This window comes from Acanthaster planci, linkage group LG11 (genome assembly GCF_054643075.1).
Source record: "Acanthaster planci isolate LZ-2023a linkage group LG11, COTS_SCS, whole genome shotgun sequence".
NCBI lineage: Eukaryota > Metazoa > Echinodermata > Asteroidea > Valvatida > Acanthasteridae > Acanthaster > Acanthaster planci.
The window spans coordinates 8,607,081-8,619,694 of NC_141787.1; the positions used below are offsets into that span (position 1 = coordinate 8,607,081).

Here is a 12,614-nt window from a genome sequence, read left to right on the forward strand (position 1 = left end):
AAAACGACTCAAAACAAGTCCATGTGGAAGTGCTAAGCTACGACAGAGGGACTAACCCTTGGCAAGGTCTGTTAGTAGGATGACGTTGTTTCCTCTGGTCTCTGGTAACGTCACTACCCAGTCACTGATGGAAAACAATTTACAAGGCCTGATCTTGAACTGCAAGCAGAATTACAAAAAATTTTTAAAAATCACCACACTGCCAAAAATAAATGGGCAAAATGGCAAACTATGTGTAAAGCATGTAAGTAATATGACAATAAGATATCCAAACGACGGGCACATGGTGGGGGAAATATCATGGAGAACCATTCATTGCAATACATGTCACATAATGCTTGGCTGGTATCCCTTTTTGCTAATTGAAACTCTTTTGTGTGCTAAACTTCGAAGCTGAAATAAATGTTCGCATTCTGACAGGGAGGAAAGTTTCAGAGCCAATGACTCCTTTCCACAATTTCATACAAAATCCAAAGCAGTAGCTTATACTGAAAGTACTAACTGACCAGACATGACGAAAGATAACGTAGACATATTGAATCCCTCACAGACGAAGAAATGCTGACGTGACTGCTACCCAAAAAGAGTATACTTACGTCTGTTCTGTCGTGCCCAGTGAAGTACTTCGCTGCATAGTGTACGATGTTGGTTCCCCATAACCCTACCCAGTATCTAGTCCATGCTGTGACCTGAGAATGCAGAGGGAGAGACCGAGAGAGGGAGCAGTTAGTGATCCTTCCTCAATCCTGCAAAATCCTCCAAAAACGTGACAGATTTGGAAGGATCTGGATGGACAGGAGTTCACATGTTCAACTTCATGCACAATATCTTTTGACACTATAACTGTTTCATATCAGCGTGAGCTGAAGTTGTCCTCAAATTTAGAAATGGAGAAAATAAAGACTTTAACTCACCGATACTTTCCTCCCAAGTTTCATGACTGGCTTCCGCTTCAGGTAACCTTGCAAGCAAAGTAATTAACCAAATAAACTTGTAAATGTTGAATTCCCAAACCGGAAAAAACCCAGCAGCAACATCAAATAAAGAAGTAAGCTTCTTAGTTCTTAAAGTTAATAATTTGAATACTCACCATGTATTTTAAATGCTGATGCTGGTACCTCTGGTATATTGTGAACAAGGTCTTCGCAGCTTTCAGTCAAACTGTCAAACAAAACACAAACGGTAACACGAGTTATTCTTCTTAAAATGAGGCAAAATAATTTCTCTTTAGATGTGCAAAAGCAAAGCACTTTGAGTACTTCAAGAACATACATTCCATCCTACTTCAGGGTTCCTGCACCTACAGGACAACTACATTGTAAATTCCATAACTTGTACATGACCAAATCATGAAAATACATGACCCAGTAATGCAATTTCTTGGACTATTCTGACTTTCAACGTTGCAAATAAAATCATGCATATTATGCACTCATTTCTGATAATCAAAATCACACACAGTGTTACAAAATTCCATGACTTCCAGACCTGGAAAACAAGAACAAATTTCCATGACTTTTTGACGACTTTTCCAGGCCACAAGAACTCTGCACTTTCACTTAGTAGCGTAAAGTAATGAAATTATCACAACAAACCACACCATTCCAAATAGTAAAATAAAATTATTTGAAAAAAAATGATCACTGAAACTTAAAATAAAAAAACTTAATTTTTAACTTGTCTGCCTGATGTCAGGTTCAGAGGATGAAGAATTTTCCAAATACAGTGCACATGACAAGGTTCAAATTGACTGGCTGTAGCTGGGAGTAATGCACATCCATGGGAACTGCCAGAAGCTGCTAGCCAAGTGACTTCCATCCATGGGAACCGGCTGTAGCTGCTAGCCATGTGACTTCCATCTATGGGAACAGGCTGTGGCTCCTAGCCATGTGACTTCCATCTATGGGAACTGGCTGTAGCTGCTTGCCATGTGACTTCCATCTACGGGAACTAGCTGTAGCTATCAGCCACGTGACTTCCATCTATGGGAACAGGCTGTAGCTGCTTGCCATGTGATTTCCATCTAGGGGAACTGGCTGTGACTGCTTGCCATGTAACTACCACTGACACACACATTACTCCCTGACACTGCCACAACAAAGCCTACTTTGCTACAACACAACCAGATTCAGTGCATTTTTTGGTCTCAGAACACTTATGGTTTGTTGGCACTTACTTGTCCCCTATCCAGAGATCTTGATCATCGCTGAGTTCTGACCCTTCACTGCTTCCTACAAATTCATCAAGAACAAACAACTTCAAAACACATCTTATGACACCTATTCAATGACTCATCTGCGAATCATTTGACAAGGCAGCTCACTCTATTACAGGTGCCTACAGTTGATAAACTTATTTGCTAAATGACCTAATAACTCATCTGCTTATACATGGTAATAGTTGAAAAATAATTTGGAAACTTAACTGACAACCAATCTAATAGTCAAAATGATTTTGCAAATGATTTCATAACACATTTAGCTACTCATTAAGCAAATCCCTAGCTGACCCATTTGTTACTATTTTGAAAACTCTAAGTTATTAATTTGATAACTCACTTTGTGACTCACTTGGTAATTCTCTTGGTAACCCCATCTGACACTTCTTTTTTTAATCATTAGTGAGAGGTAAGTCATTTGGCAACTCAGCTCCAGTCAGCCTCACCTATTGACATACCATTCATTGACCCTTCAATGGAACTTGTGATGGAGGGATGACCATGTGCGCTTGTTTCCTCCAGTAAGCTGTCATCCAGTAGATGCCTGGGTCCATGTGCAATGTGTGAATTGGTTAAACTGAAAGAGAAAAGATTTGAAACCCTGTATGAGAACTGTGAAACAGATCAATGACAGGGAGGAGACTGGTACTGAGCGAGCCTAAATACTTCTGAAATCTAGTGAAAGACTTCATAACATTCAAGTTTAAGATTACAGGATGAGAAGGAACAAATGACACATCCAGTGGAGATGTGATGGCAACAACATACATGTACATGTATTTGGAAGTTTATGGGTGATGACTTCGCTCCCAAATAATCTTGTTCTAAGTGTTTGTACAGTCTCCAAAATGGCAAAAGCTGAATCAATAAGCCACCTAAAATCATATTTAAGTTGTTAAAAATCCTGAAATCTGGAAAAATCCTGACAAATCCAACCCCTGAAGATCCAGATCCCAGCTTCATTATTTATCACATGATATGTTCATGCACATTTACAGATGTCTGTCTTGCCCTCTGGCATTATGAAGGATGAAGGGCAAATATAAACTATGCTCTGAAAGTTTTAAAATCTAATAGTAATATGGAGGATTTGGATTTTGTAGGTTAAATCAGACACTGGTGCAAACTCTGAAGGTTTTAAAATCTAATGGTAATATGGAGGATTTGGATTTGGTAGGTTAAATCAGACACTGGTGCAAACTCTGAAGGTTTTAAAATCTGATGGTAATATGGAGGATTTGGAATTTATGGTTAATTCAGACATTGGTGCAAGTCATCGGTTGCATCACGAACTGATCAATGCATTGCGGATAGTTGCTGCACCATGAGTTGTCCTATCATGTGCATAAGATCTTTCAACGATACACCAAAAACTATCGCGTAGGTCACTTCATGGCGCAACCGACGTTGTGTAGGAATATGAGGGGTAATTCAATCTGAACACATTGTCTGTTCTTATTGGAAGTAGATTTGTGACTTACTGTAAGGGTTCAATTGCTGCATGAGACACAAACCTGTGAAAGGCGGCAAATCAAAATATTTTATGAATAGGGATATTATCCAAATTGAAAAAAAAATGTAAATATCATTCATCATTGCTCACGGTTATTAAACGCACTTATATTTCTGTTTTAAAAATTTCTGTCACTTTTGCTTTGGGCACTGCTCTTGTAAATACTCACGTTGTTCCTAAGCTTTTTGTTTTCCGATGACCTGGTACAAATCTTGCTGCGGCTAGAGGTGTGGCTGGGGTGGATTTGCCTGGTGACGAGCCTCTATCTACAATAATGAACAGAAGAAAATATTCAGACAAAAACAAAAGCAAATGATAGGGTGGTACCAAGGATTTCCATATTCAATAGATTGACTATCCAGATTCTTTTACTATCATCTGAATATTTGGAAATGATATACTACTAATAACAAATGAAAAAAAAGTCAGCTCCAAGATACTATTATACATGTGTTGAAACCTTTGCTGAATCATATCTTGTTACCTGTGGCAGTAATTCATAGAATCGCAAAACTGTTAATACTTGACAATAATTTGCATTTTTGTGCACTTTGACCCAAAATCTTCCTAGGAGTTAGGAACCAATTCCAAAATTGGAATCAGAGAAAATTCAAGAAATTTCCGATTAACAGATAGTCCGACTGACTTGGCCTTACCCCAACTTTACGAGCAAGTTACATTTGTACACTTTGACTTAAGAAATGGAAGGAGACTAATGTGCACTATTCCTCTCCCACAACTTGTCACTTTATGAAGACAGGCAACCAGCCCAAAATTCATGAATTGGTTGCATATGTTCAGTGTGTCTCGTAGGAAGCGCACATGAACCTGTGCAAGCAAATGGTGCTTTTCCCACCAAAGGAAAAAGATTTAAAGCACACCATCTATAGTTCCACTGTGGAAAAGATAGAAGTGGGAGCAAGTTGCCTGCAATGCAAGACATTTCAACCATACCTAAAGCTTCTAATTCATCCCTTGACTTGGACACGTTTGACTGTGGGTTGGCAGGCTCAATCTGCAGGGACAACCTGTAAACCAAAACATCCAGGTTATAAGCACAAGTAACTGCACGAGGGGGACTGCAAGATCCACATAATGACCAAATTCACAAGTTTTCCACTGTATCAAACACATTTGGGCACAATTTGATATAACTGAGATTTACTGCTTTCTTGAAATATGAAACTGCTGATGCAGGTGACTACAAAAGTTCAACTTTTTCCATGGATGACACACATGAAAAAGCTCTTTCATTAACTGGAATGCAAACTATGAATCCCGAAGCAACAAATCCTCTATGCATGCCAAATACAGGTTTCTAGAAAGTCAAAATCATTGGAACGGGGACGGGGGTGAAATTTGCCCATCAGTTGCAAGAAGGAAAAACACAAACACCTTTTCTCAAAAATATCTGGCAAAGTGTCAAAATATTTAACATTCTTAAATTTCATTTGTCATAAAAACACAAGTCGCTTACTTGTAATTATCTTCCTCTACAAATTTCTGAAGTTCATCGATGTAGCGCACTGACTTCAGATAATTCTGGACATAGGGGAGGGGCTCGATCTCGTATGTTGACAACTGAAACTCAGCTATTGTCCGTAAGACATTATTCATCTGGATATGCAAAAAAGAAATAATTTGTAACCGACTGTGACGTGTGCTCATGCATAAAGTTGTATCACCAAATCCCGTCCATCTGGAGAGTGTTGAACAACCTAATTTGCAAAATGGGTCTGCAGTGGTAAATGGAATCTTACTTTCTCCAAAGATGAAAAGGGCGTGAACTACCGGTACTAACACAAAGTAAAAAATGAAATCCTCTATTTGAAAGTGGCCTGTGCTCCGATGATCTCATGGTTAATACATGTACGCTTCATATCCGTCATCCCAATCTGGCTCCCGTTAGAAAATGCACGTGTAAACAAAGTGTGATGTCTTCAGTACATAGGCCCATTATTCAAAAGTTCCAGAATCAGAGATGTCATTTCAGACACAGATTTGTTTGAAGCTGACTGTAACTTTTTACATTAAACTGAGACTAATGGTATTGCCATTGATGTACGTTTACCATAAACTGTTTATTTTTCTGCTTTATCCTGGTTAACCTGGTCAGGATTTTTGATGTCATTGCTTTGAATGAAACAAAAGGGTCATTTCACAGTTGAAAGCGGGAGGAAACCCAGAGGTCTTTTAACAAATTGTATTTAGTAAGAGCTTGCAAATTACATTTGTCGTCTTCTGTGCAATGTACATGTATTCCATTGACCCAGGGGATAAGTGATCTGTCCTCAATCTCTGAGTACAGGTACTTTCGTTTCAACGTAAATTATTTCGGTAGTTTTCACTTTCTTGAATTTATTTATGCAACAGAAACCAGTAGTACGTGCATATAACATAAAAACAGCAGAAGGGAGTGAGCCAGTTACTGCCATAGACACAGTGATTCCTGATGGATTTTGTTGATTCGCCATGACTTAAGCTTTTCACAATCTGTTTTTCATATGTACAGTTGTATCACCATTTATGATACAACCAGATAGGGGCAATGTGCTGATTTCTGTTTTTGAATAAAAACCAACATCCACTTTGACAAAACAGGTGGGTCCATTTTTAAATGCATTTTACACTAAAAACATTTGTGAAAGTCTACCCTGAAAGCCTTTTTATTATTTGTTCACTTGAAATGAGTTATAAAGACCCACAAGAAGTTTTGTTCATCACTTGTGGTTTGTCACGTGCTTCAAAATACATGTTGATTATGTACATGTATACATGTACCTGATAGACGATAATTCGTTTTCCATGTCTGGAGTTCACTGTTGTGTTTCAACGATTCTGCATGTGCTGCTAAGGCATTTTTGCCCAGAAAGCGTATTTAATTTCTACATCACACCGCAGGCAATACCGCCTTACCAGGTTTTGCCAATTTCCGATTGGCCTCAACCCACTCCAATCGTGAGGAATTTCGTAATCCCTTTGTCGACGTGCTTCACTTTTCCTTCTTCTGGATGAATGATGTCTTTACACGCAGACATGATGATGGAAATGTAAGTATGAGAAACGTCTGTTCAACAACACACACGACGGTCCCATTTTCCATGAAAAGTATTCAGGGTACCAGGTGCAGTGGCTTTAAGTGGTGGTCTGTTCACTCGTGCATGTGGTGAGTAGCATGAGAAGGGCACAATCATTGGCTTATATGAGGATACGTCATGGAAAAAAGCCTATCAAAGCGATTGTGACACCTACAGTTACATGGAAATCAACACATTTCCTACAGAGATGTTCACTGGTCGGCACTCGTTTTTGTCTGTCAAAAGTGCCTATGGAACGTGTTGCTTTATCTTATTTCCCAATTCTAGCCTGGTTTCAGGTCTGTGTGAGCACAATGACCGTGTGTTCCTAAACTACACGTGAACGTACTGCCTGCATGGCAAGACACAGTGTGCTTTCTGGTCAATGATATTGATTTTAATGTGCTTAGGACGAAATAAAATGACGTGACACATGGAAAGTAAGCAACAAGAAATGCAATTTCATTTTATTCCACAACAAATTGAGAATCAATATCATCATATCTGATACCTGGAAGTCAAATATCATCGTGATGAAATGGGTCAGAAAAGTTTAAAATATCGGAATTTCTAAGTCGACTATCGCCATGTTGGACAGTCCAAAATGGCAGAACCTATTTGCAAAAGCGGATTTTCAAAGTCCCAAAAGCCGAAATCAGCCACAAAGCAGAAGAATCTCATCCCTACCACAGACAGCATTGGACTACTATGCTGAACTGAGCCAGCCCACTATCTACTCACCTTTAGACACCTCCTCTCACTCTCAATGCCACCAGTGCTTGGGTGAGCTACATCGATGAAGATAAGATCTTGAAGGTACAAACCTGAGAACATTGACACAGAAAACAAACATAGGAATCACAGGAAATATCAAGAAATCACCAACAGTCAAAAAAACATTCCATTCACCCCAAAACAACAGCCCATAAGCAAGACTAGAACTATTGATCTCTCCTATATGACTATTTTCCTTCTTAAGACAACAAATCGTGGGTGCCCCGCAAGGACACTTGAACATGTTCATTTGGTAATAAATTAAGACAATTATTTTCAAACCTCTCTAGACTGAGAACACTGTACAGGTACACATGTGCAAATCTTAATTCTAAACAAGATAAACATTTGTTCCCAACATCTGCGTGGAGCTGCAACAGAGCCCTGAACTGGAGAAAAGAACAGCCAGCTGAACCAAAATTATGGCCAAGAAGGAAAGTGCCAGGGGTGGTGTGTACCGGTCCTAGGTGGCACTAATGTAAAAGTAAACACTGAGCTTGATACTACAGAGTCTATAATCTCACCTAGGTAGGGTATACACGGCAGTCGCACACAGTCCATGTGTTCTCGTAGTTTCTGTCTGTTGTCATCTTCAGACATGAGTTCAGCTAACTTCTCGCACGTGGATCGCTCTTTCTTGTGGAGGAGCTTTACCACAAAAAATGGACATAATGATTTAAATGACATGATTTAAAACCTACAGGTGACACCAGAAATCTTGAGGAGTAAATACACACGTATAAGGATTTGAAAATGACATACATGTAAGATGTTTAGAATTACTCACTTGATTAACTTAAAGGTACATGTGTAATGACTGTGTGAAACAAAGGGTTTCTTTATAACACTTGCATTTGCCAATTCAAAGAAAGTAATTGACATGTGTTCTAAAGTACACTGTACGTAGCAAATTGATAAAGTTCCTGGCAGGAAATGGGTCAGTAAATTTTCCATGAAGACCAAACAGGTATGGCATGATAAAACAAAACGCAGAAGACCAAAAAGAAAGAAAAAACTTCTTGTAAAGGACTAATACAATTAGAATATTAACCAATAAAACGCATTACCTTGTCCAGCAGCAATTTTAATACATGTCCGGTATTTTCTTAATACCAGCCTAACACTTTTACAGCACCACTGATAACATCGTGAATTTGACATCATTTTATCACAGAGGGTACTCACATTCCAGGTTTTACTTAATCTAAAGATGGGTGCGCTGTGAAGCGCTGATATGACAGCCATAAGTGAGTGGTAGTTATTCAACTCAAATAATTTCTGAAAAGGAAATTACAAAGATCCGAGGGTTAGTTTACATACTGACTAGAATCTAAATCAGTGACTTCTCAAGAAAAAAAAAAAATTATGATGAGCTTCAAAGAAAGCTATGTGTATTAAGCTTTAAGGTGTTTTCCAAACAAAAAAATTTTCTTAAGTGGGGTATGGGTATTTGACACACCAGTGAACAGGTGCATTTGACAATGGAGACCTCATTGCAATGCTTAATTCAAGATGGTTCAGTCAGACAGTATTCAATTGAAAGCCTGTAGTACATGTACACATGTATGAGAATATTTGACATAAAGCCAAGAAAGACGAACAGTTTTTATTGAATCTTGCGAGTCACAGTTGAATTCAGTCCTAGATTTTGATATCTTAGAAGCATATTGCAGCAAAATGAGCTTACTTTTGCTCAACCGATGTATTAAATCTGTGAAGTTTTCGAGACAAAAGCATACATGTACACGTAGCATCCACTTTTTTTTTCTAGACACTTGAGTTGAAAAAAAATTGCCGATATCACCAATATCCCGATGTCATATTTTTCAAAAGTGGACAATTCTGTTGTTTTTTTTCATAAAGTATCACGTGGGTGATGATTAAATTGTAATATCGTCCGCCACAAGCATTCTCACATCAGAAATACCAGATGATGTCAGGAAACCTTACCTTTGCAATTTTGACAAACTGTCCTACAATTTCAGCCCTTATTTTCAGAGTTTGCCCGCCCAGGATTTCATGAACGACCCAGAAACTAACCTGTTAGAGACAAAAAAAATTACTGAAATAAAACCAAATAATAAATGATATGTAAATATACATGAACATGTATGTCCTTCAATTCTAGTTGACTTTGGTTCTGGTATTAAAGTTAACATTTCAGTGTTTCTGTTTTTTGGAGGGGGGGATCTCTAGACTAATTCAGGAACAAGAATTAGACGCCACTGCTGCAGTGGTACCAGTATCACGCTAACATGCTGCTTCAACAAACAGGATACTGTGAGTTACAAAAATATTCATGTACCTGCAGCATAAACGAATAAATATGCACGAGTGTGGCACCATGGCAATAATGGTGCCTCATCAAATGTTGACATTAATCCATCTGTGGACTCTCACGTCTACCATGTAAGAGATTAGAAAATACCCAAGCTTTTTTGTAGGCATGAAATCACACAAGTTTATACTAAAATACGAGGTTTCCAATCATTACAGCCTATCTGCACCCTGCCAATGTTACTTTATCATAGCCACCTTGAATTTAATCAAGCTGTTGGTTCATGAAGTATGCATGTGTGCAGGTCCAGGGAAACTCTCAGAAGTTGAGGTATCACCTGCAGTGATGGCACATCCTTGGCAGTCAAGATTTTCATTAACATCAAGGTTGATCTATTGGGACCTTGTGAGCAATTATGTCCTTTCAAGATGTACGTTATGCCTGGAGAACTGACTATCTTGGGAGACACATTCACATGATAAGGATCCCATGTCGGGGCTGTCCTTGAGAATACAGAGTTGCATCAATTTGTTTCAGATTTTGAAGATCTCTGTTCTTTTGTCTGGTGCATTTCTTCTGGGGATGGGCCTTAGAGAGTTTAGGGCAGATGTTCTGGTTAACTTTTTTTAAAGGGAAGCAGGTTCACCCTTCACTGCTACAGAAATCCTTACCATTCTTTACACTTTTCAAAAGATAATTACACTTTTTTAGGGGGGGTTACATTCCCACTTTGAGGAAACAACCTTTCTCTTTTCTATGGACATCTCAGAGATAAAAATCACAGAATAGAATATCATTCCCTTGCCAGGACCCACTTTCAACAAAGTACATGGTAACGGGTAACTGGCCAGAAAAATGACCAGAGTTGTTGATTAGTTCATAGATGTCAACTGAACTCCCTCTCATCGGGTAAATGCCCATTGATTGGACACAATTTGAAAGTCAAGACAATATTCCCACATATCTTGCATAATCAACTTCTCTAACAGACCGCAAAGTCCCAGGAAACATTCCTGTGATGTCATGAGCTTACATGGTTGAATCTCCGGGTGAAAGCAACTATGTTGGGACAGAGGTTGTTCTTGTCTTTGCCTGACCAGGCGCAGCTGCTTAACTCCTAAAAATGAGAAGCAGAAAAAAACGAAATGAGGAAACATGTAAAAATGTTGGATTATTCCTCTGTTAAGAACAAATTCTAGAAGTATATAATGTCAGGGGAGTAGGTAAACATCTCAGTTTATTTCTCCATTGAGTATTCCTTGTGAATTTGGTGGTTTTCTTTTTAACTTTTTGTTTTACAACCTCACCTTTTTCAAATTTTGCTTTGTTTTGCCCAGTTCAAAATTTTTCTTGTTTTTGATTATAAACCATATAGATATAAGTTCTCTGGAAAGGGTCCAGTTGAGCTAACCTTGCATGCACCTGCGGGTACATGTATTGACTGGACTTAATATTCTTGGAAAACTTGTGATCTAGGCACACTAAAACATGAGAGAAGTCAAAACCTTAATCAGACTCGGAATTTTCTACACACTTCCTTTCCCAGGAAATGGTGTGAAACATTTGCCATTCACCGACTGAAGATTTATCCCACAGCCAAGTGGCAGTTTTGTTTTTGTTCACAACTTATCCACAGGAGGACTGTTAATAAGAAAATGTCAAGGTTTGGTATTTTATGGGCTGTACCAAACATAAGCTACATTTCTTAGATTTTTTACACCCCAGGCTGGGAAGATTTATAGCTTCTGGAGAAGTTGGTGGGATGCAATCTGGTCAGTGGAAACAGTACATTGTACATGTACATGGGGATTAACAAGCAAAAATGGCAACGTGTACAGCATATGCACATACAATATCTGGGCTTCTTGAGAAATTTCTTATATCCAGGAAGATTTTTGGGATAGACCAAGTCACTACAGGTATGAAAGCATACAGTTGACTTCATGCATAATCAAAAGTCTCAAGATATCAGTGCTATACAGCATCAATGTGGGAAAATAAAGCCTCAATGTATCGCACATGTTTTCCTGACCGCAGGCACTACACTTAAACTCGGCCATTTGTTTGATCAAGTTTGGGCCAAAGTTATGTCAGTGCGACTCCTCTAAAATTATACATGCAAAGCTTGTCGTTTCTATTCAAAAGACTGCGTTGCTGAATCACATGGGATGTATGCAACAGTACACGTATGGGGTAGCATACAAAGGCATTAAACACGGTGTAGTCAACATACATGTACATGGGCCAGACACCATCTTCATGGGCAATGCCCACAGGTAACAATGCATTCACTTTCCCACCAATCATTTACACCATCCGTTTGTACTGCACCGGTAACGAGGGCCCAAACACCTGCTACACATGTAAAACAAACCAAATTGTACAGGAGGACAACAACAATTTTCTTTAAAAAAACTCTAATTTTGCATGGAAAAACTACACACCAAAATCACAGCTCTCCTATGGCATTTTTTCCCCATTACATGTAATATTTTAGTCAGATTTCAAATATTAATGGGAGCAAATCAAAAGGAAACACTGGTAACTCTACACTGCTGCCCTACCCTGAATGGGAAAAAAAAACCATACACAGAGAAATCCTGCGAGACAAACTACTTGTTTGCTTTGGTTTCTGTTTTTGGTTGGGGTGTGGGGGTGTACTTGTTTCTCTGAACTGACACTGATGAGATTTATTACCTGGTGAGATTTTTACTGGAAAGGTTTATAAATTTCCAAGCATTACAACAAAAACCC

At 38.7% G+C, this 12,614-nt stretch overlaps 1 protein-coding gene across 4 annotated transcripts in view; it reads right to left on the minus strand.

Annotated features, from left to right (window-relative positions):
- Window positions 1-12,614, minus strand: part of LOC110983837 (ras-specific guanine nucleotide-releasing factor RalGPS1-like) — a 51,784-nt gene that overhangs the window by 7,188 nt on the left and 31,982 nt on the right. For 3 of the 4 annotated variants that reach the window (XM_022243421.2, XM_022243418.2, XM_022243423.2), the window contains 15 exons: window positions 10,894-10,977; window positions 9,533-9,622; window positions 8,768-8,860; window positions 8,107-8,230; window positions 7,550-7,632; window positions 5,209-5,348; window positions 4,686-4,759; window positions 3,901-3,997; window positions 3,700-3,732; window positions 2,665-2,795; window positions 2,177-2,231; window positions 1,091-1,161; window positions 915-961; window positions 597-689; window positions 57-159 (listed from right to left, as the gene is read on the minus strand). In XM_022243421.2, the coding sequence (XP_022099113.1) occupies window positions 57-159; window positions 597-689; window positions 915-961; window positions 1,091-1,161; window positions 2,177-2,231; window positions 2,665-2,795; window positions 3,700-3,732; window positions 3,901-3,997; window positions 4,686-4,759; window positions 5,209-5,348; window positions 7,550-7,632; window positions 8,107-8,230; window positions 8,768-8,860; window positions 9,533-9,622; window positions 10,894-10,977 (1,318 nt within the window). The remainder of the gene's footprint in view (window positions 1-56; window positions 160-596; window positions 690-914; window positions 962-1,090; window positions 1,162-2,176; window positions 2,232-2,664; window positions 2,796-3,699; window positions 3,733-3,900; window positions 3,998-4,685; window positions 4,760-5,208; window positions 5,349-7,549; window positions 7,633-8,106; window positions 8,231-8,767; window positions 8,861-9,532; window positions 9,623-10,893; window positions 10,978-12,614) is intronic. The other variant, XM_022243422.2, reaches the window with a different exon arrangement.